We start from the raw sequence: 22,272 nt of genomic DNA on the forward strand, positions 1-22,272 counted from the left end.
TGGTAACCATGCGGTATAATGGCAAAGAAAACATAAGAGAGGATATAATGGAGATATTCAATATAACAACAAGTATGAAAGTATTAAAACTCGATATGTCTGAGAGTATATTAGTGCATTTCATCTTGATGTTTCTTCTTGCACGGTTCACTCCTTTTAAGATATCATATAATACTCAAAACGAAAAGTGGACATCGAATGTGTTCATTGCTCAATGTGTGCAAGAGGAGGAGGAGGAGGGGGGGGGGGGGGGCCTAAAAATTGAACCATCTGAGAGTGCTCACTTAGTATTTGATTCTCAAAGTGTGAACAAGAAGTGAAAGAGGATCAATAATAAAGGAAGAGTAAAATAAATTATAGATTCTGGAGGTAATGGTCATAAGGAGCACACGAAGCAAGATAAGGAATCTACTTATTTCTTTTATAAGAAGAAACATCATATGAAGAAAGATTGCCTAAAGTATTCCAACTGACGTGTAAAGAAAGATAAGTTTCTTAACTTTGTTAGTTCGAAAGTCAATTTGATTATTGTACCCACTGCCACTTGGTGCTACTAATTATATAAGTGTCACTATGCAAGATTATCTTAGGAGCCGACTTATCCTTAATATGAAAGATACATCTATATAGGAAATGAGAAGAAGGCTAAAGTCGAGTCGATTGAAGTTTTTAAACTTTGTTTATGAACCAATGTCTTTCTGGATTTAGAAAATATATTTATTATACTGTCTTTTCGACAGAATTTAATTTCAATTTCTTATTTGGATAAATCAAGTTATTCTTAATTTGGACAAAATTTTTAGTATTTTTTTAATTTAGTGTTGGTTAGCAATAATTCCTTAGTTGATAATCTTTATAAATTAAATACCTTTACTCTTACGGTTGACAACATAATAATGCACAGTATAGATAAGAAAGGTAAATTGACCGATGAGAATTCTTTTATGTTATGACATAGGCGTTTTGGACATATATCCAAACAACCCCTAGAAAGGTTAATGTCACATGGAATTTTTGATTCCCTTGACATGTCATACATTGATATCTGCATAGAGTGTGTTAAGGGGAAGACCACTAACAAAAGGAACAAGGGGGCTAGCCGTTGTAGTAATATTTTGGAGTTAATACATACGGACATTTGTGGATCATTTCCTAAGACATCTTAGAATGAACACACATATTTTATTAGCTTCATAGATGACTATTCCAGATTTAACTATCTGCACCTTATTAATGAGAAGTCACAATCTTTGGACATGTTCAAAATTTTCAAAGTCAAAGTTGAACTTCAACTAAATAAGAAAATTAAAGTTGTCCAATCCGACCATGGAGGTGAATATTACAGTCGATATAACGAATCAGATGAATAACGTCTAGGACCTTTTACGAATTACCTTTCTAAGTGTAGGATTGTGTCTCATAATACTATGTCTGAGACACCCAATTAGAATGGTATAGATGAACGTCGCAATTGTACCCTAAAAGATAGGGTAAGAATTATGATGACATTCACTTTTCTATCGAAGTGTTTGTGGGAAGAATTATTCAAGACTACAGTTAACTACTCAATAGAGTACCTAGTAAGATAGTAACTAAAATCTCATTCGAGATGTGGATGGGTAGACAACCTAGCATTAAGCATTTACACATATGGAGTTGTCCAGCTGAAGCTAGGCCTTACAGGCCTAATGAAGGAAAACTGAACTCAAGGACTATTAGCTGTAATTTTGTAGGTTACTCTAAAAAATCAATGAGGTATAAATTTCATGAACCATCTAAGAGATCCTTTTTCGAAACGGAAAATACCTAATTTATTGAGGACAGTGGAAGTGATAAAATCAGGAAAGTATCTTTTGAGGGAGGCATTGACGATTCTCCTATGTGAAGGCGCTGGAATTCCGTTCTGTTTCAATTTTCCTGTAAAAAAAAAAATGTACAAGAACAGAACTTTTCCTAGCAACCCGCATGTTTGATCAATCATGTATTTGATCAATCAAGAAAGTTTTTGAATGATCAAAGCACACCTTGATCGAAGTACAAGATCGCTGGCCTCTTGTATTGGTATTCCAAAAAATGATACAAAGAAAACTAACTAATTATGCAATGAAATTAAAGAACTAGTTGTATCCTTTCTTTGTAGCTAAAGACCTCTTAATCTTCTGTCATATTCCTCTCCTCTTCTTGGACGTCGTGTGAGCGACGATCTACCAAGACAACACCACCCTCCTTCTCTTCTTGGTTTCCAAACCGCCGGCTACAAAAGGAGGCTCTAGGATGGGACACCTTCTTCTCTTCTTCCTTCTCCTCTTCTTCCTCTTCTCCACTTCTTCCACTTCTTCCTCTTCTTTAAGCCGCCGCCCACCAAGGAAGAGGAGGGGGGCGTCGACCCTAGTTGTAGAGGAGGAGGGGCGCCGACCCTTGTTGTGGAGGAGGAGGGGTGTCTGCCCTTGTTGTGGAGGAGGATGGGCGCTGGCCACAAGGAAGAGATGTGGCCGACCCTAGGTGGAGATGTGGCCGACCCTAGCAAGGAAAGAGGGGTGCCGGCCACAAGGAGGGAAGAGAGAAAATTAGGTTTTAGGGGTCACCACCTACTCCTTTTTATAGGTTTGCCGTCGATTACAAAGAAAGAAAAATAATAGAATTCTATTAAGAAAAAAATCTCCCTTTCTATTAACTTAGTTAAACCAAACTAAGTTATGGATGGGTGGATGCGAGACTTTATATAGAGGCTACAACAGGGACCTAGAGGAGGAATTTGTTTAGGCCTCCTGATAGACTTGGGCTTCCTGTGTTCGGCCCGAACACCCAACCCAAGTCCATCAATAATAACTCATACCACTAAAGGGTTATTATTGAACTACCATACCAATCCCATATTACAATATGGTTCCTTCTTATCATGAGTGTGTTAATCTGCCCGTGTTTAAGATATCGTATGTTCGTTAATTAAATGAGTTACTGACAACTCAATTAATTAACATCCGATTCCAAGAGTAGTACCACTCAACTTTATTATCATGCTGGACTAAGTCCACCTGTAGGGTTTACATGATAATCCTTATGAGCTCCTCAAGGAGACATCATCAACCTAAATAATTAGGCAACAAATTCCTTTTATAATCAACAACACATCATATAAACAGTATTATTTTCCAACTCATCGGACCTCTTGATTTAACGAATAAATCTCACCCATTGATAAGTTAAAGAAATAAATATTAAGTATACGTGCTTGTTATTATATAGGGATTAAGAGGACACACATCCATAATAACAGAGGTTCTGTTCTTTTATGCAGTTAGTATAAATCGAACAACCTCAAATGGTCCTACTCAATACACACATAGTGTATTAGTGTAATTTTATAGCCAAGACAGACTAATACCGAATTATACTACAACCGTTCCAATAGTTTGTCCCAATCCATCTTGGTTGTGAGCTACTATTTATAATTTATAAGGAACCGATAACATGATCTTCTGTGTGACACCACACACCATGTTATCTACAATATATATTAAATGGACAACTGCATTGACATATATATAAATATAAAATACAAACATTTAACCAAAGTGATTCTTATTTCAAAATATTTCAAAAACAGATGTTTATACAAAAGTTAGACTTATAGTATACACCAACACTATGATCACTACTAGTGTGATCAATAGCAGTATGAGTGTCATACCACACATTATGGATATTGCACATCCAGTAAGCATAGTGAACTAAGATATTTCCATGACAACTCCAATGTAATTGAAGGGGTCTGCAACTGAAATTGTGATATTATCTCATATTGATGATCAAGTATCTCAACCACTCAAACACAAGTGTCTTTAATGTGATTCACAAGGGAACGGAGAATCATGAATTCTCATGATTATTTTATCTCCAAGATCATGATTTTAACATAGGGTTAGAAAATGATCCTACATTTTTCCAAAAAAATCAAACAATGTTTTAACCCTGAAAGATGGATCAACACCATACAAGAAGAGTTGAAGTCAATGATAGACGATGACGTTTGGGAATTTGTCGAATTGCCTGAAGGTAAGAAGCCCGTTGGTTGTAAATGGATATTTAAAACCAAGCAGGATTCAAGGGGTAATGTCAAAAAGTATAAGGCTCTTCTTGTTGCCAAGGGATCACTTAGAAAGAAGACATTGATTACAAGGAGACTTTCACAGCTGTGTCGACGAAAGACTCCCTTAAGGTAATCATAGCACTAGTAACTCATTATGATTTGGAGTTATATTAAATGGATGTAAACATTGCATTCCATAATAGAGACATAGAGGAATCTATATATATGGTGCAACCAGAGAACTTTGAGTCTAAGGACTTAAAACACCTAGCATGTTAAAGAAGTCTATTTATGCTTTGAAATAGATATCCCATTAGTGATATCAGAAAATTTGATCAAGTGGTTATCTCATTTGGATTTAAGGAGAACCCATTGATCAATGCATATATTTCAAATTCAGTAGGAGCAAATTTATTATACTTATTTTGTACGTGGATAATATATTGCTTGCAAGCAATAATAAGGGTCTATTGCATCAAACCAAGTCATTTTATCTGGTAATTTTGAAATGAAAGATCTTGGCGAAGCATCATTTGTTTTATATATAAAGATCTGTCATGATCGTTTAAGAGGCATTCTTGGACTTTCATAACAGACCTATATTGAAAATATACTTATAAAGTATGGCATGCAATACTGTATACCTGGTGACACATCTGTGTCAAGAGGTGAAAGTTCAGCCTGTAACAGTGTCTACAGCTTGAACTTTAAATAAAAGAGATGGAACAATTCTCATATGTGTTGGATTATGGAAGTCTCTAGAGGGGAATAAATAGTGATCGAAAAATTTGAATCGAGTACGCAGCAGAAATATGAAAGACAACACTAAAACAAACCAGTTTTACTTGGTTCAGAGCCTTCGTCGACTCCTACTCCAAGGTCTGCACTCGTCGAGTGTTTTCGTTAGGCAATTTACTAGCAGTTCGCAAAAAAATTACAGAAATAAGTACAAGAATTCTTTAAAAGAAATACCGCCAACAATTGAAAATAAACTTGAGCCGCAAATTTTCGGAGAAGCTTTGCAGTGTAGCAAGAGCGTCTTGGAAGCAACGCACACGAGATTAGTCGTAGCAAGTAGTGTTGTTTGTAGCTTTGGAGGAAGGCTCCTTTTATAAGAGTGCTCCGGACGCCTGGACCGTGACGTCGGCCAGGCCAATCAGCGCACTCCACGTTTGTGACGAGATAGAATTTTGCCTTCCGGACACCCGGGCCAGTTCTAGGTGCCCAGACCAACTCCGGGCACCCAAACCACCATTTTCTAGAAAATCATTTTCCTACAAGAAAATGTTAGTCCGAAGTAAAAGTATAATTTATACTACCCTGTAAAATAAAGTGTTAGTAAATATAATAAAAGGGTAGTAATTAGACTCTGTCTCACTGAGACCAGAATCAAGTCATGATCTCAACTTAGATTCCCGAAATGGTTCTAAGTTGGATAGACGCCTACTGTTCCCTCGAACGGGGAACGCGTCCTCACCAAGTCACTCCCCTCCAGTGACTTACCTTAACTTACATGCTAGACATCCCGTCAGCCTGTCGACCTGTCTAGACTTCGTGACAGCTATCCGGTCAGCCCGTTGACCTAGCTGGACTTCGTGCCAGACATCTAGTCAACCCGTCGACCTGTCTGGACTTCGTGCTAGCTATCCGATCGACCCGTTAATCTAGCTGGGTTTCGTGCTAGATATCCGGTCAGCCCGTTGACCTATCTGGTCTTCGTGCCAGCTATCCGGTCGACCCGTCAACCTAGCTGGGCTTCGCACCAGCTATCTGGTCGGCCCGTCGACCTAGCTGGATTTCTCCTGCATACTCAGTGCTAACACAACTAACTTAACCTACTTTATCATTTATCAAAACTTGAGTTAGACCGTTAGTGCTAACCGCAGCAATAATATGCATTAATAGTGGGAAGTTTCATATATTCATAACTTTGTACTCAACCTAATATAGCATTTATAGTAGGGATATTAGACAGATATGTTAGCAACCCAGGACTATGGTACTAGAAAGCAATTAAGAGAATGATGCAGTATTTACAAAGAACTAAATGACATATGCTCACGTATTGAAGATCAAATCACCTGAAGGTGATTGGATACTTAGACTCCGATTTTATTGGATGCTTGGACAGCAGGAGGTCTACTTTAGACTATATTTTCATGCTTACTGGAGCGACTATATTTTGGTAGTAGTCATTTCTACTATGGAGGTAGAGTTGGTAGCATACTATGAAACATCTAATCATGGGATTTAGCTATAAAAATTCATTATAGCATTGTAGATCATTGATGGTATTAAGAAGCCATTGAGGATCTACTGTGATAATAAAACCGCAGAACTTTATGCAAAGAACAACCGCAATTCATCGAAGTCCAAGCACATCGACATCAAGTTTCTAGTGGTTAAAGAAAGAGTTCAAAGTTGTTAGATCATGATAGAACACATCAGTACAGATTCTATATTGGTCAATCCACTCACCAAAGGCTTAGTTTATAAAGTGTTTCATGCGTATGTTATGGATATGGGAGTCCTTCTTATGGAAGAAGAACTCATCTAGTGGGAGTCTATATTTGATAATAAAGATAAATATTTTATTTTGATTATTGTACGTACTTAAAGTTCAAAACATTCATGGGATTTGATTTGTTTATTGCACACTCTGAAATATAATATCATGATTTATTACTGTTGTTTAATATGTGTTGTTTGTAAATATGATATAGATTCTATTTAGGAATCATAAGGTTTAGATCATGATTTATTATTGTAGTTTAGCATACGATATTTGTAGGTACCTCATGGTAGTTTTGGTGTGATCAATCAAGTTAAATTAGATCCTATGTTTATTTGATATCTTGTGTCTAAGTGTGTAGGAATTTAGGAGCACAGGAAGTCTAGTGAAAGACTCAACTAGCGAGAAGGACGACGTGGGAGAGAGTCTATGGGTCGGTGCGTTCGAGGGATGGGGTGTTGTGGAAGAGTACGCTAGTGGACGAGAAGGAAGCGTGCAATATTTTTCGAGGTATAAGAAGTCAGAGCGAAAACTTGCTCAGGAGAAGGCTAGAAAATGAGTTTGGGTGAGCCTTATTCGGAATGACCGAAATCACCCAAGAGAATAGAGTTAGAATGGAGGAGAACCAAACAGTCAATGAGATGTTGATTATCTGGGCGCTTGGTCTAAGTCCAGGTGCCTGGACCCCCTAGGCACAGCCCAGGGCGCCTCCTCGATGCGCCCTGTTTAGCGACTGGTCAACACGGTCCAGACGCTCAGAGCTACTCCAAGCACCCATACCACTTAGGTTTTATCTGTTGTGCACTGTTGTTGGAACCCCAAGATTGTTTTGATGTGATCAAACTAGGTTAGGTCCTGTTGTATTAAATCCTGTGTCTAAGTGTGCAGGAACTTAAGAGCACAGGATATCGAGCAAAAGACATAACTAGCGAGAAGGACAGCATGGGAGTGAGCTGACGAGCTTGGTGCGTCTGAGGGACGAAGTATTGCGGAAGAGTACACAGACGGACAAGAAGGAGACCCGCGACGTTTCCGAGGGATGAGAAACCAGGAGCGGAAGCTTACTCGAAAAGGCCGAAAGTTAGGTTTGGGTAAGCCCTATTCCGAATGGTCGAGATCACCCAAGCAAGAGGAACTGGAATGGAAGACCCGAACCGAGGCGAGTGAAACTAGAACGGAAGGCCCGGGCTGGAAAAAGTCAAATTGGTTGACTTTCCTGGTCTGAGCGCCCGGACTCTAGGCGCTTGGAACCTTCCGGGTGCCCGGAATCAGATCTTATCTGGATTGTATTTGACCGTGATCTGTTATGAAGAGGATAAATGTTTATCCCCCTCTAGGCGATTGGAACCCTTCCGGGCGCTCAGAACCTTCCGAGCGCCCGGAATCAGATCTTATCCGGATTGTATTTGACCGTGATCTGTTATGAAGAGGATAAATTTTTATCCCCCTCCATGCGCCTGGAACCCTTCCAGGCGCCCGAGCAAGGCTATATAAGCAACATTGCTCCCAAAGCTAAACAAAAACGAGAAATACAACGAAATAACACTTGTGCGCTCTTAGTTTTTTGTTTAGCTTCTTTTCTGTGTGTTCGTTGTTGTAAGAGACTTCTCCTCCTGAAGGAGATTTTTTAGTGCACTTTTTTGCTTTGGATTAACAACCTCCCCGGTTGTAATCAAGTAATTCGTTATGCCTCTTTCTTTTCAATTTCTTTATTATTCTTTTATACAAGTGTTCATTTTATGTAAGCTATAAGTCAAGAAAGGATTTTTGTCTTGATTTGTGCAAGGGCTATTCATCCCCCCTCTAACCGGTCGTCGAGGGTCCTAACAACTGTTACCTCGTGGATAAAGTTTTATCCATGCCCAAGCGCCCGGACCCATTCTAGGCATTCAGAGCTGCCACATCAGCAAATCGTCAGATCCGACTAGCAGGATATAAATAGAGTCTTGGTCTCAGTAGTTCAATACAATACTTGAAAACGATCTTCTTTCTGTTCGATTTTGTAATCTGATGCTTAAACTGCTCTAAGAGAGTTCTCAATTAGAAGGAGATTTGATAGTGAGTTTTCAACATCTTGGACTACCAATCTCCTGATTGCAAACCAAATAAAAAGATCTGTCTCTTCTTTCTTACTTGTTAATTAGTTTCTTATTAAACAAGTGTTTGCCTAACTTAGTTTGAAAAGTCAATAAAGGATTAATTTTCATTTTCAAGGCAATTCACCCCCCTCTTACCGGCCAACCGGAGACCAACAAGTGATATCAGAGCAATGACACTTCTGAAGGACTAACCGCCAACCGAAGCAAAGAAATCAGTGGTCAGACCAAGCTTCTACCCGCTAAAGTTCGAGGGGGAGTTCGTGCACTGGAAATGCCGAATGGAGGTATTCCTACAAACTGATTTTGAAATTCTATTAATCATAAAATATAGTTTTGTAGTTCCTAAGGATTATCAAGGAGAAGAGAAAGAAGAAAGTCGATGGACAAAGAAGGAACAAAGTGATTTCGTAGCAAATAACATGGCAAAATACCATTTGTTGAGTGTATTGCCGTCTCAAGAAGTCAACCGCATCGGAAGCTACTCATCATCAAAAGAACTCTAGGAAAAATTCCTAGAGCTCCATGAAGGCACATCCGAGGTGAAGCTTGCATGACGAGATCTCCTTCAAAATCAACTATCAAACGTCCGTCTGGAAAAAAGTAAGAATGTAGCCTAAAGGTAGCCTAACTCTACGCAAAGATCGGGGAGTTGATCACTGGACTGGTCAACCTTGACAAAAAGGTCATCAACCGGGATTCGATACGCTACACGCTCAACGTCTTTCCCAGAACCCCAAAATGGACTTCGATTATAGACGTCTACTATATCTCGAAGGATTTGGAGGTAAGTACCTTAGAAGAACTATTTTCAACTTGAGAATTATATGAATTTAGATGTACAGGGATAAGTAAAGAGTCAAGCTAGAACCTAGCACTAAGAGCCACCAAGAAAGGCGAACTTAAGTCAGATTCAGATATTAATGCAGACCAAGAAACTTATATGGTAAGAAATTTTTTAAAAAAAATAATCTAACAAGTTTAAATAAATACATACTATAAAAAATCCAAAAAACAAGAGAAAGGTTCAATACTATCATTGTCAAAAAGAAGGATATATAAAGGAAGACTGTCTAGATCTCAAGAAGGAGAAAGAAAAGGGGCAAAAGCAAAACAAGCATAAAAATCTCAAAGCCACTTGGGAAGAAAGTTCATCATCCGAGTCAAAATTGGAAGCATATGCTAAATTAACGCTGATGACTAGTCACGAAGAACAAAACAACTCAAAAGATATATAACATAGATGTAGGGGGAGAATTTAGCTTCAGATCCAACATTGTAAGTTAGATATGTATGTTACCTCCTGATCAACTATATTTGGGTATAACATCTATGTCTAAGTTAATATGTAAATTGAAAAATAAAAATAAAAAATTGAAAAAAGAGAATTTAGAAATAAAAGTAATCTTAGCAAAATCATGTTTAATAGAAAACTTTGATAAATTAAAAATTAAAAATGTTAAATTGAAAGAGCAAATAGAAAACTTAAAAAATTCTGTATGTTCAAATTTTACTACTTCAAATGTTAGAAATCATCAAGAACTAAACCGGTATTATAGATTTCACAAAGGTCAAATTAGAAGAGTAACAAAAAAGTATATTTCTAGAAAGTACCTGATTAATCCGGTAGAAAGGAACCTATATTTAGTTCCAAAATCATGTTTAGATTAAATTCTTTATGCATATTTCTAATTTAATTTGATATTTTTAAATTATCTAATATTTTTAAATTATCTAATATTTTTAAATAAATTGTTTTGTATAATTTCTTTTCGAAATTAATTAGATATTAATTTTTATAAGAAAGAGGATTTCATTTCTAATCTGTAGAAAAAATTTTAAAATTTGTTGACCGTTGAATTATTTCCTATGAATTTGTTAACAAAAATTATATTTTTTTTTTATTTAAAATATTTTGCGGAGTTATTTTTTATAAATTTTATTTTTCTATAAACACTTATGATGTTATCTATCAAAGGAAAAAAATTTAAAATTTTTTTATCATTATTGAATTTTCTATAAATTTTTTTATAAAAAAACTAATTTTTAATATTAAAAATTCTCGAACATTCAATTTTAAAAATTTTATTATTGTTTTATAAAATTACTTGCTATAGTACATTCTTAGAAAAGTTTTCAATATTTTTAGAGCTTAGAAACTATTTTTAAGTATTTTTTTAAAGAAATTATAGCAAATAATTTATTATTCCTTAAATTATCCTCCATTATTTGTGAAAAATTTATCACTACTTTAGATATAACTGTTTAACTATTATAAAAATTTTCAAAAGTTTTAGCAAATAAAAATAATTTTTAAAATTATTTTGGTTAAATTACTTTTTAATCATAAAATTCAATTTTCAAAATTTTCTAAGTGTTAATCACAAAATTCAGTTTGTGTATCCCTTAGTATTTAATTCCAATTTATTTTTAGAGCATACCTCTATCTTTAATGTGATCAACGGGGAGAATTAGAAGTTAACTTTAGAGAGGTTAAGTTTAGGGGAGATGCATTTTTGCATATTTATAAATTGCATAACATGTCTATTAATTGAAATTATTTCCATGTTATTTTTTTTAATACTTTAATTTGCATATTTATTTACTTTAATATTTTATTTTACCCTAACATAGGTTGGTCCACATCGAAAATAGGGAGATTGTAGGTACCCAGTGCTAGTTTTGGTGTGATCAATTAAGTTAAGCTAGGTCTTGGGTTTGTTTAATGTCTTGTGTCTAAGTGTGCAGAAACTTAAGAGCACAGAAAGTAGAACGAAAGATACAACTAGCGAAAAGGATAGTAAGGGATAAATTCAACGGGTTCGGTGCATCCAAGGAATGAGATGTTGTAGAAGAGTACGTTGGCAGATGAGAAGAAAGCGCACAACGTTTTCTGAGGTACGAGAAGTTAGAGGGAAAGCTTACTTGAGGAGAAGGCCGGAAAATGAGTTTGGATAAGCCCTACTCCGGATAGCCAAAATCACTCAAGCGAACGGATCCAAAATGAAGAACCAGATAATCAACTGGATGTTGATTGTCCAAGCGCTGGACTAAATCCAGGTACTAGACAGTTAGGGCGCCTAGATTGGTCTGGGCGCCCGGACCCCCTAGGCATAGCTCAAGGCACCTCCTTGACGCGCCCTGTTTGGCGACTGGTCAACATGGTCCGGGCGCCCAGACCACTTAAGTTTTATTTGTTGTGCATCATTGCGTCATGGATAAAGTTTTATCCACGCCTAGACACCCGGAGCTGTCATGTCAGCGAACAGTCAGATCCGACTAGCACGCTGTAAATAGAGTCATGGTCTTAGTAGTTCAGCATACCACTTGAAAACGATCTTCTTTCTGTTCGATTTTGTAATCTAGTGCTTAAACTGCTATAAAAAGCTTCTCTACTAGAATGAGATTTGATAGTGAGCTTCCAACTTCTTGAACTAACAATCTCCTGATTGTAAACCAAGTAAAAAAGATGTCTCTTCTTTCTTTTCTTGTTAATTAGTTTCTTATTAAACAAGTGTTTGCCTAAGTTTGAAAAATCGAGAAAGGGTTGATTTTAATTTTCAGGGCAATTCACCTCCTCTTACCGATTGACCAGGGACCAATAGTATATACAAATATGCTTATACCCTTTTGGGTCACTTAAGACCAATTGAAAATCGGCATGTATTAATCATATTTCATGTAATTTCCACTCTACACATCCATATCTTGATCTATGTCATTAATGACATTGGTATTGTGATTATTGTTGGGGCTTGTTACAATCATATATAATAGCTATGACCACTTTAGTCCTATACTAATAAAGTCAATGGACCAAGTTATTTACAGAGATATCTTGTATCCATAAAGTATGATATCAAATAAAGTTATATTCGCGCGTTGTCAATAATCACATATAGCCCAAGTGAGAGATTGCTAAATTTAATATCCCTTAAGGTGGGCTCACATGTTATTTAAGAGACTTAGGATACAGAAACCTGTTAAGTGACACTTAATGTTATTGGATTTCGAGTTATTGGATGTAAGTTCATTGCATAGAACTCTTTAGCCCAATTTGTTATTATCTATTGGCTAATAATGGATGGATTTCTATATAAAAGGGAGGTCCTTAAGGGTTTAGGATAACCTTGACAAAGCTTTTGATTTCCTATTGACCTAGAGTTTTTTGGTGTCGTCATCCCCTAAGCTCCTTGGAAGACCTTCCTTTTTGCTACTTCTTCTTCCACAAGGATCAAGCCCTAAAGACAAGGACATGGATCTTTAATCAATTTTTTTTTTAATCTATTATGCTTTCTTATATGTTGTCATGTTTACAACATAACTATATTTTGATTACGTCTATTATTTATCTCTTTAGATTTCTTTATTTGTCCTTAGAAATCATAAGATTACGGTAATTAAATTTTATCTTTAGGGTTTAGGAGTTGCGCTATAGTGTTCAAGTTATAAAAAATTTAAAAAAAAAAAAATAAATGCTCACTTAATATAGTATATATATTTAGAGTTTAAGATTTAAGGAAATGTTAATTTAAAAAAAAGAAAGAAATCTAGTCGCTTGCAATAATTTCAGGTGCCTCGATCACTCAGGCGCATACCCTTCCGTAACGAACTGTACATATATAGTTTTGATATGTTTCTCATCTTATGTCACACACTCTGTGCCCACATAGTATAATTGATTTTTTTTTTGTTTTTTTTTAACTCTTGGTTATCTCAATCAGATTTTACCTTTAAAATTTAGGAGTTCGTCTATAGTATTAAGCAAAAAAGAAAATTATATATATATATATATATATATATCGTGATATGCTCCATGTCGTACAGTGCGCGACTGTGCTTGTGCAGCATATCAACTTTTTTTTTATTTTTTATAGATTTTGAATTAAAAAAATCAATATTTATTTATATAAATATCTAATACATAAATATATCCCCTAAATATATTATAATACTCCATAAATACTTAAATTTATTTCATTTTTAATTTTTTTTACTAAGCATTATAATCTAATTGGGAGACCTGAACTCTAGAGATAAAATCTTAAAAAAAAATAACTTGAAAATTATAACCCAATTGGAAACATGAACCCTAAAAATAAAATCTTTAAAAAATATTTTAATTATTTTTTAATTCAAAATTTAAAATAATAATAATAATAAAAAATAACAGACGATATCTATTATTTTTTTAGATTTTAAATTTTTTAAAATTAATATTTTCATATATAAATTCCTAATGCATGAATATATCCTCTAAATACATTAGAATACTCCGTAAATACTTAAATTTATTTTATATATATATATATATATATTTGATGATTTTAAATGCTGAAATGATATTTTTAAAAATAGAGGTTTTTCCCTTCAAAATTTTAAAAATTTGCATAATAATAGTATATAAATTTTTAGCATGACAATAAATATTTTTTTAAATAATTCAAGTATTTAATTGCTACTATCCGATTTTGAAAGTGATGAATTGGATAATAGAGAAGCTTACTATTGGCCATCAAAGAATTAGTATGGTAAAACACATTAATTCATTTCGACAAATTTGCCCGACCAATCCCGAAATGATATAAGTTTTGATTAAAATTTAATCTACACATAGTTGCAAAAAAAAAAAAAACCTCTTGCTCTGCAAAACATTTAATATCTCAATGATATTTATATTTACTGAAAAAAAAATAATCATATCTATAAAACTATAAATAAATATTTTTAATTAAAAAAAATCATCTACCAAATTTGACAACCAACAATTTTAACAATACTAATCAAAATTACTGACCAGTGATCAGTAAAAATCACGAAAATAAATATATATTATGGTTCAATTGGTCTTACAGCGGTCATGATCACAGTAAACTAACAAAAAGAAAGATGATGCATGGAATAAACTGCTGCATCCTTCTTCTAAATGCCCAAAATGGAAAGAAAAAAAAAAGGAAAAGAATATCTTTAGAACCATTCTGATCAGAGGCATATCGATGAAAGATAATTTAGAAAAATGAGCAAACCAAAAAAAAAAAAACTTGACCTAATTGACTATAACCATGTCTTCTCCTGCAGCAGCCTCCAGTCTTCTCCACAACAAGTCTCTTTGCTCTTCCAGGGATTTGGCCTTTACTTGCTTTTCTACATACTGGCGTTGACATGCCTCGAACAGATCACTGTCCATGTCGAGGAACATCTTGCGGACATTAGCCGTAAGGCCGTTAATCGCTTGGTTCCAGTGGCCCTCCATGTTCATCTCTAGTGCTTTGTATATGATGGGAAGTATTTCCCTCCGGTTTTGGGCGATTAAGCTCACTATATGATCATTGTTCCAGAAAAATAAAGCCCTTTCTGCAACCTGTAATTGATTTTATCATCACTGTTTTGCACAAGGGAAAAAAAAAGAACAAAAAAAATTCTAAAACAAATAATCATTTAATATTTCTGTAAATTATGGCAACCAAATATAAGAGAAATGTAAAAGGGTTGCTAAAATTTGTCAACTCATAATGAGGTCGAAAATCTTAAATGAAAACAAATCACCTGCATCATCAAGACGCCGCTGTATTAGCCACATTTATTTAGGATGGGCTAGATTGATCTTATCCATCCACATAACAAGATAAAATGAGTATCAGAAAAAATAATCACACAAAACGCCAAGTTGGCGTTAAGAAATTGAAATTGTTCGACACTACATGAAAATCATGTCTTTAAGTCTTCAGCTTTGTTTCAGAGTCGTAGACCTAAACTTGAGGGTTCATAGATTGTTCATGAGTCACATGACTGTATTCAACACTAGTTGAAAATCATGTCTTTATGTCTTCAGCTTTGTTTCAGAATCATAGACCTAAACTTGAGGGTTCATAGACTGTTCATGAGTCATGACTGTATTAGCGATTGTGACAGTTGGATGTTGAAATCATGAACAACCTTTGAATATATATTTCAAAGACAGCATTATGTTTTTTAAGCCTGAATCCGGGATATAAGGAGTCTCTAAAGATATTGAAAATTTTGGGAGTTATGAAGCCTAACATAATCAGTATAATATAGAATCTTCTGAATGAGATCAAAAGCAAAGAAAGAACATGCAGATAAGTTTAGAAAAGCAGGTAGAAGAACACAGCTCTTCTTACAGTGCTTAATCAATTTAATCAGACGCCACCTATGAGACAATGCCTAGGTAAGAGACTGATGAAAAAGAAGATAGTGAGTTTTGGATTTACCTAATTGATTCAACAATTACAAACTACGAATAGGGATAGACAGATGAGGAAAGAAAAAGTTAATCTTTGGTATGATTAACTCCCTCCCATCCTTTGCCTATAAAACCTAAATAAACAAGAATCAGAGATAAAAGATGGTGGTCTAGCCTACGTATGAATTAATCAAGTACACCAGGAACCGATCTTTTTTGTCTTTAAATCTTAGAACATATTTTTGATTTTCTGATCATGCTTTACCCAGCCAATCCTAGAAGGGGAGCTTTGGCACAACGGTAAAGTTGTTGTCATGTGATCAAAAAGTCACGGGTTCGAATCCTGGAAACAACCTCTTACAAAAAGCAGGGTAAAGTTACTTACAATGGATCCTTCCCCGGGATCCCGCATGACGGGAGTTTCATGCACCGGACCATCCTTTGCTTTACCCAGCCAATCATATTGGATCATTCACACTCAATCTCAGTTTAGTTCCAAAAAATATTCATCAAAGATCAAAATTAATCTTGACTTTGTAGGACCATAGAATAACAGTTCAAATCTGTACAATTTGGAGAAAGGAAATAATATGTAATTAACATAAATTTTAATTATTGTAGATGTGGACATAATTATTTTTAATGTTTTCCTCTTATTTTCTCTTCTGCTTGATTTCCTATTTCAGCTTTTCTCTTGTTCTTTTAGTCAGGTTAGACCTGACAATCAATTGCTTCCTCAAAAATAAACTAAGCTTAGAGACAAGATGGGTGAGAAATGAAATTGCATAGAGAAATAAACAAACAATGTTGACTATTTTGAACGACCCACTAGTACAACCATTGGAGATGAGTAGAGTCAATCCTAGGGCCCTGTTTATTTGGGATAAGGGAAGGAGGGCAAGGGGACAGGATAGGGATTTAGGAAGTATGATTACCTTGTCTACTTGTAGGGAAGGGATGAAAGTCAAGATCTAACAATATGAGATTGAATTGAAAAAAAAAAACATTTCATAACATTTGCAAATTCTATTAACAAAATAGGAAACTTGGATGTCAAAATAAACAAGCATTTAAGCTAACATTGTAACACAATCTAAGAGAATTTGGATAAACCTGTCATACAAGTCAAGACTCAAGTCACAACAATGAATGTATGATTCATCAAAAAGTTGAACTAATAAAATGGATAACTAATTAAGACCAAATAGTGTAAACCAACTCAATCTAGGGGTGGTTTAGAGGCAGTGCAAGCAGGGAGGGAATAAGGAATAAGAGTTCCTCCCATAACCTGTACCATCCCCATAACATGGGGCGGGGATGGATAGTTAAAATCACACTAGACCCACCCATTGTCATCCCTAAATCCCTCTCATATACAAGATCTTTTTAATAATATTTAAGAGTAAATGGTAAATAGATAAAAAAACATATTTACTAATTCCGCGAAGAGATGCATCCTCAAGTAGTGAAGTTCTGCTCTACATAAAAATCACAGATAATATACATAACAAAGGCAAAAGACCCACCCCCATTGTCATCGCTGACTCCACCTCATGTACAATTTTTTTTGGCAATATTTAAGAGTAAATAGTAAATAGATAAGGCACGTTTAGTATTTCCGTGAAAAAACGCATACTTTTAGTGAAGTTTTGCTCTACAGAAACTTTCAAATCACAGATGATGATGTACGAAACAAAGGAAGAAAAAAGAAAATTCCTATCGGTGAAAATATAGGATGAATCAAATTAATTTGCGAAGCGGATACACCAGTAAACAGCATCATGGGCTGAAAAATAAACGAATGAGCAAACTAGAAGTTAAAACCTACAATACGCAACTTTGTAGGTTAAACTATCATAATTGAAATATTTTCCAAAGCCTGCATAACAAGGTAATAGTTATAGGCAAATGAAAGATTGAAATGACTCTTACCAATCAAATTACATAGTTTCAGTCACGAAGATCGAAATTATCGAAATAATACTGCTCCATTGAAGAGTCATGGAAAAACATATAATTTGAACAACATTTAAGATTTCCACTCATTGAGCAAATGGGCAAAGAAATAGAAGATGAGCCAAACTTCAAACCTGAAAATGAGAGCTGCTGAGACAGCGAGCAATCTGCTTGAATAAGGGAGCCATGCACCGCTGGAACTCTGCAGGTTGAGTTGCCTCCAATACCTCTTCTAACTCCCCGAGGAAAAGCACCTCCTTTTGGCAATTAGTAACAGGCCAATACTTCAAAAGTCCCCTAATGACTATATCCGCTAGCTTATAATCCTTATCGACAAACTGCACGATACAGTAGGAGAGCTGCTGGTGGTACAGCCCAACCGACTTCGGCTTATGCAGTGGGATGAGCGCACGGACAAGGAACAACTTATGTTCCTCCTTCATAGGCAGTGCGAAGCCGTTGATTATGCTCCCAAGTATCTCCAACAGCTCACTAATGCCGCTGTGCCTCTCGATCTCAAAAATGAATTTGTAGAAGATATTGTTGATGGCCTTGCGGATGAAAGGGCGGTGTACCATGAACTTTCCGTAGATGCGGTGCAGGATGGTCTTGAGATATTCACGTTCGCGAGGGTCCTCCGATTCGAAGAGGTCCAGAAGGTGGAGCACAAAGGAGTGGTCGATGTAGCGCTTGGCAACCTTAGTGTCGGTGTCCGACGATACGATGTAGCGCAGGAGGAGTTCATAGACGAGCTGAAGGTGTGACCAAGCAGGGTCTAGGAAAGGATCGTCCTCCTCGGGGTCGGTGACCTCGGAGCCGGTGTTCTCGTAAGAACGCGGCGGGAGGCAGCGGAAGATGTTGGCGGCGACGGTGCGGACGAGCTCCTCCTGCACGGATTCAGCGAGCCTGCCGGAGCCAGACTGCACGAAGTCGACGAGCTCCGACAAGGTCTGCCGCTTCACCTCCCTCTCACGGGCCAACCCGAGCGTCTCGGAGAAGTCAAACGCCGCGGCGCAGATCTGGAGCTTGCGGAGGAACAGCGCCTGCTGCTCGGGCACCGACACGTCGCGAAAGAGAGGGAGGGACTCGATCTGCGTGGCGGCGCTGCCAGCAGTGGAGGTTGGTAGTTGATTCAGACTGCCGCCGCCGCCGGCGGCGACAGGAGCGCCGGTGGAGGGGGAGACGGAGGGCATAGCGGAGCGGGAGGCATGGTTGACGGTGACATTGCCGCCAGGCTCTGCTGCGTCCAGCTTAGCGCCCTTGCGGGAACCGCGCTTCATGAATTTGTTCAACATTTTGAGTCAAATCTTCCACGCTCCTTCCCTGGATCGATCTCGCTCCCCGATCGAGGGAGTAAGCTACAAACCCTAGCTAATGAACGCAGAACGCAAAGGGGGAAGAACTCTGATCTCCATCAAGGAATTGAGAGCGGAGAAGAATGAATTGGAGATACGCGCGATTCATTCATGGCAAGAAAAGAAGAAGAAGTAGGAGGAGGAGGAGGAGGAGGAGGAGGATTGATCAAATGATTCCTTTTGTTTTGCTCTTCTTTTTTTTTTTTCCTTCGTTTCTTTTGTTTTTTTGGAAAGATAAAAGGGGAAGAAATTGTGGGGTTAGGGAGGGAAGACGATTTGGATATTTATTTATTTATTCATGAATTGGCGATAATTACATATTTAATTTCAGCTTAAATGGCAAAATGCAATGCACGTCAAGGATTTTAGAATTTCAACACGTTCGAATCGGGAATTATGACGAAATACTTACAAAAGAGATATGAATAGTTGTCACATGGGTTGCACGTGAATGATGAAGGTCTCCACTGGTTGTTGTTGTTGGGGTTGGCTTCATGCGGGCCCCTTGGTGGGGCTCTATAAAATAATATCAATGTAATTAGTGAAGCAAAAGTATCAACGTAATTATTGAATTGTTGGAGATAAAAACAGTGTTATGAGTTAGTTTTTTTTTAATTTTTTTTTTTGATAATTTAGACTTAAAAAATAAAACAAATTTTACTATTATAGAGTTTCTAAATGATAATTTTTTATTCACAATACTTAATTACACCCTGTAAGATTTGTCAAAGATAAAACATGTTAATATTTTGTTATTATTAATTGGATGTCAATTCCAATAGAATGAGTAGATTCAGATCGGATTGAAATTAAGATTTTATAAAAAAAAAAATAATCTAAATGATCTAAATCTAAACACATTTGAAGATTTTAAATCTCAATTCAGAAAACCCAACCAACTAAAATAATACGATAAAAAAATCTTTTTATATATATATTTTTTATAATTCTTTACTGATATTGATATACATAAAAAAAAATTAATTTTAAAATAAAATTTAATTTAACCTTAAAAAATTCACTAAACTGTAAATTCGGATCAACCTGAATTTGAATTCGAGCCTTAAGAGTGTAATCAAACCGAGCTAAGTCAAACAATAAGAGGCTCGAGCTCAAACTCGGTTCATTATCATTAAGCTCGAGCTCAACTCAAGTTCGATTCAAATTTTAGTTCTTAAACTCGAACTCGACTCGTAATAAAATAAATAGCTTAAGCTCAACTTGATAAAAGATTGTTTAAAAATTAAACGAGTTTACTTTAAAATCATTTAAGATAATTAATTGTAATAATTAATAAAATATTATTATATTTATTATTTATATGATATTTAGTTATATAGGTAGAGAGAGGATTGTTCTGCTACAGAACAGACACTAGGCATCTATGTGCGCTTAGTGATCCAAACACTTGGATTCCATTTTATCTTTTTTTTTTCAAAATCAACAATTCTTTTAAAAAAATAACATTATAGTAAGTGATATCTAAAGTTTTTTTTATCTTAAATATTATAATCCAAAAGAGAATATTTAACCCTAGAAAAAAATCTTATTAATTTAAATCTATTTTAACTCAACCCTTAAATTTTAAAATTTTAAATATTAAATATATATAATATACCTTGTGAGTATCTAAAATTTTTTATCTTAAACACTATAACCTAAGAGGAAAGTTTGAACTCTAGAGGAAAAATCTTATTATATATATATATATATATATATATATATATATATATAAACGAGCTTCTTAACAAACATGTTCGTGAGCCTCTTAACAGACACGTTTGTAAGTCTCTAAATGAACATGTTCATGAGTTCACGAACCAAATATTATTAAACTTGAGCTCGGCTCGATAATATTTTCAAGCTCGAAATCAAGCTCAAACTTGATTCGTTAACTTAATCGAACAACTTTTTTTTTTTGAACCGAGATCCTAATAGTTCACGAATGATTTAACTCATTTATACCCTTCACATAATCCAAACTCTCAACCTGAATTTAAAAATCTCCAATCCAGATCCTATATTTTTCAAGTAGACTCGAATTGGATTGACAGGTTGGGATTATATTTGACACCTAATTATTAACACATTAACATTCACTTTACACAAATTACTTGAATTTCATTAATCAACCAGGCAAGGTTGAGTTGGCCTCAGCTTCTCAATTGACTTGTGTCAACAATTATCCTTTTTAAAAAAAAAATACAAATAATTGCCTTTCATTAACAATTTCCTACAATTCCTGGCCATTGCCCGCCCCCCCTGCCACATGAATCATCGTCTCCGCCGGCTGCCGAGGCGGCCTCTCCGCCGCCGGCGCCTCCCCCGAGGACGGCGCAGAGTCGCAGATCCGCAGCGGGAAGTTGAGCACCGCGCGTGCCCCGCGGATGCGAAAGGCGGCGCGGTCGTACGCCAGCGCTGCCTCCTCCGCCGTCGCGTACGTTCCCAGCCACACCCGCGTGCCGTTCCTCCCCGGATCGCGTATCTCCGCTGCAAACTTCCCCCACGGCCGCTGCCTCACCCCGCGGTAGTTGTTCCGCCGCTTCCTCCTCCCCCGCGACCGCGCCGCTGCCCCCGCAGCGGCCGCCACCTGGTGATTGCCATCAGTATCGTCGAGCAGGTGGCGCCGGGCGAGCTCGATCAAGGCGAGGTCGTCGTGGCGATCAGATTGCGAGTACATTTCCATGAAATTAAGCGATTGAGATGGAACCAAATCAATTGGCATGGAGAGATTGCAGGGATTGTGGATTGGGATTTGTATATATAGTAGAGGAGGAGTTGGCGTTGATGCACATAACCGTGCGTGCGTGCATGTTGGATGGGCCCTTCCAGGGAAGCTTCTTGAGTAGCGAAAACTTCAACAGGTGTGGATTTAGTTCTTGCTCGTGAAATCTGAGAGAATAGATTAACTCGAGGAGTTATTTGAATAAGTAATCATTTGAGGAAAGGGATGTCTTTCTTGATCGTTGACTGCGACAGGTCAGCGGAAGGTATCGCTGAAAGGGTCAATGGTCGGATTCGGCTGCGTAGGCTTTTAGATATTCTGGGTTGACCAATGA

At 36.4% G+C, this 22,272-nt stretch overlaps 2 protein-coding genes across 2 annotated transcripts; both read right to left on the reverse strand.

Moving 5' to 3' along the window:
* Nucleotides 1-14,505: 14,505 nt before the first annotated feature.
* Nucleotides 14,506-19,445, reverse strand: LOC121997842 (serine/threonine protein phosphatase 2A 57 kDa regulatory subunit B' beta isoform-like). Its single transcript, XM_042552481.1, has 2 exons — nt 17,993-19,445; nt 14,506-15,059 (listed from the first exon to the last, which is right to left on the reverse strand). Exons 1-2 carry the CDS (start codon nt 19,151-19,153, stop codon nt 14,745-14,747), a joined length of 1,476 nt encoding a protein of 491 aa, XP_042408415.1. The 5' UTR covers nt 19,154-19,445; the 3' UTR covers nt 14,506-14,744.
* Nucleotides 19,446-21,383: 1,938 nt separating this feature from the next.
* On the reverse strand, nt 21,384-22,101 carry LOC121994367 (ethylene-responsive transcription factor 2-like). The gene has a single exon (XM_042548429.1). It carries the CDS (start codon nt 21,936-21,938, stop codon nt 21,447-21,449), a length of 492 nt encoding a protein of 163 aa, XP_042404363.1. The 5' UTR covers nt 21,939-22,101; the 3' UTR covers nt 21,384-21,446.
* Nucleotides 22,102-22,272: the final 171 nt, after the last annotated feature.

The sequence above is a fragment of the Zingiber officinale genome, chromosome 6A (assembly GCF_018446385.1).
Source record: "Zingiber officinale cultivar Zhangliang chromosome 6A, Zo_v1.1, whole genome shotgun sequence".
Lineage (NCBI taxonomy): Eukaryota > Viridiplantae > Streptophyta > Magnoliopsida > Zingiberales > Zingiberaceae > Zingiber > Zingiber officinale.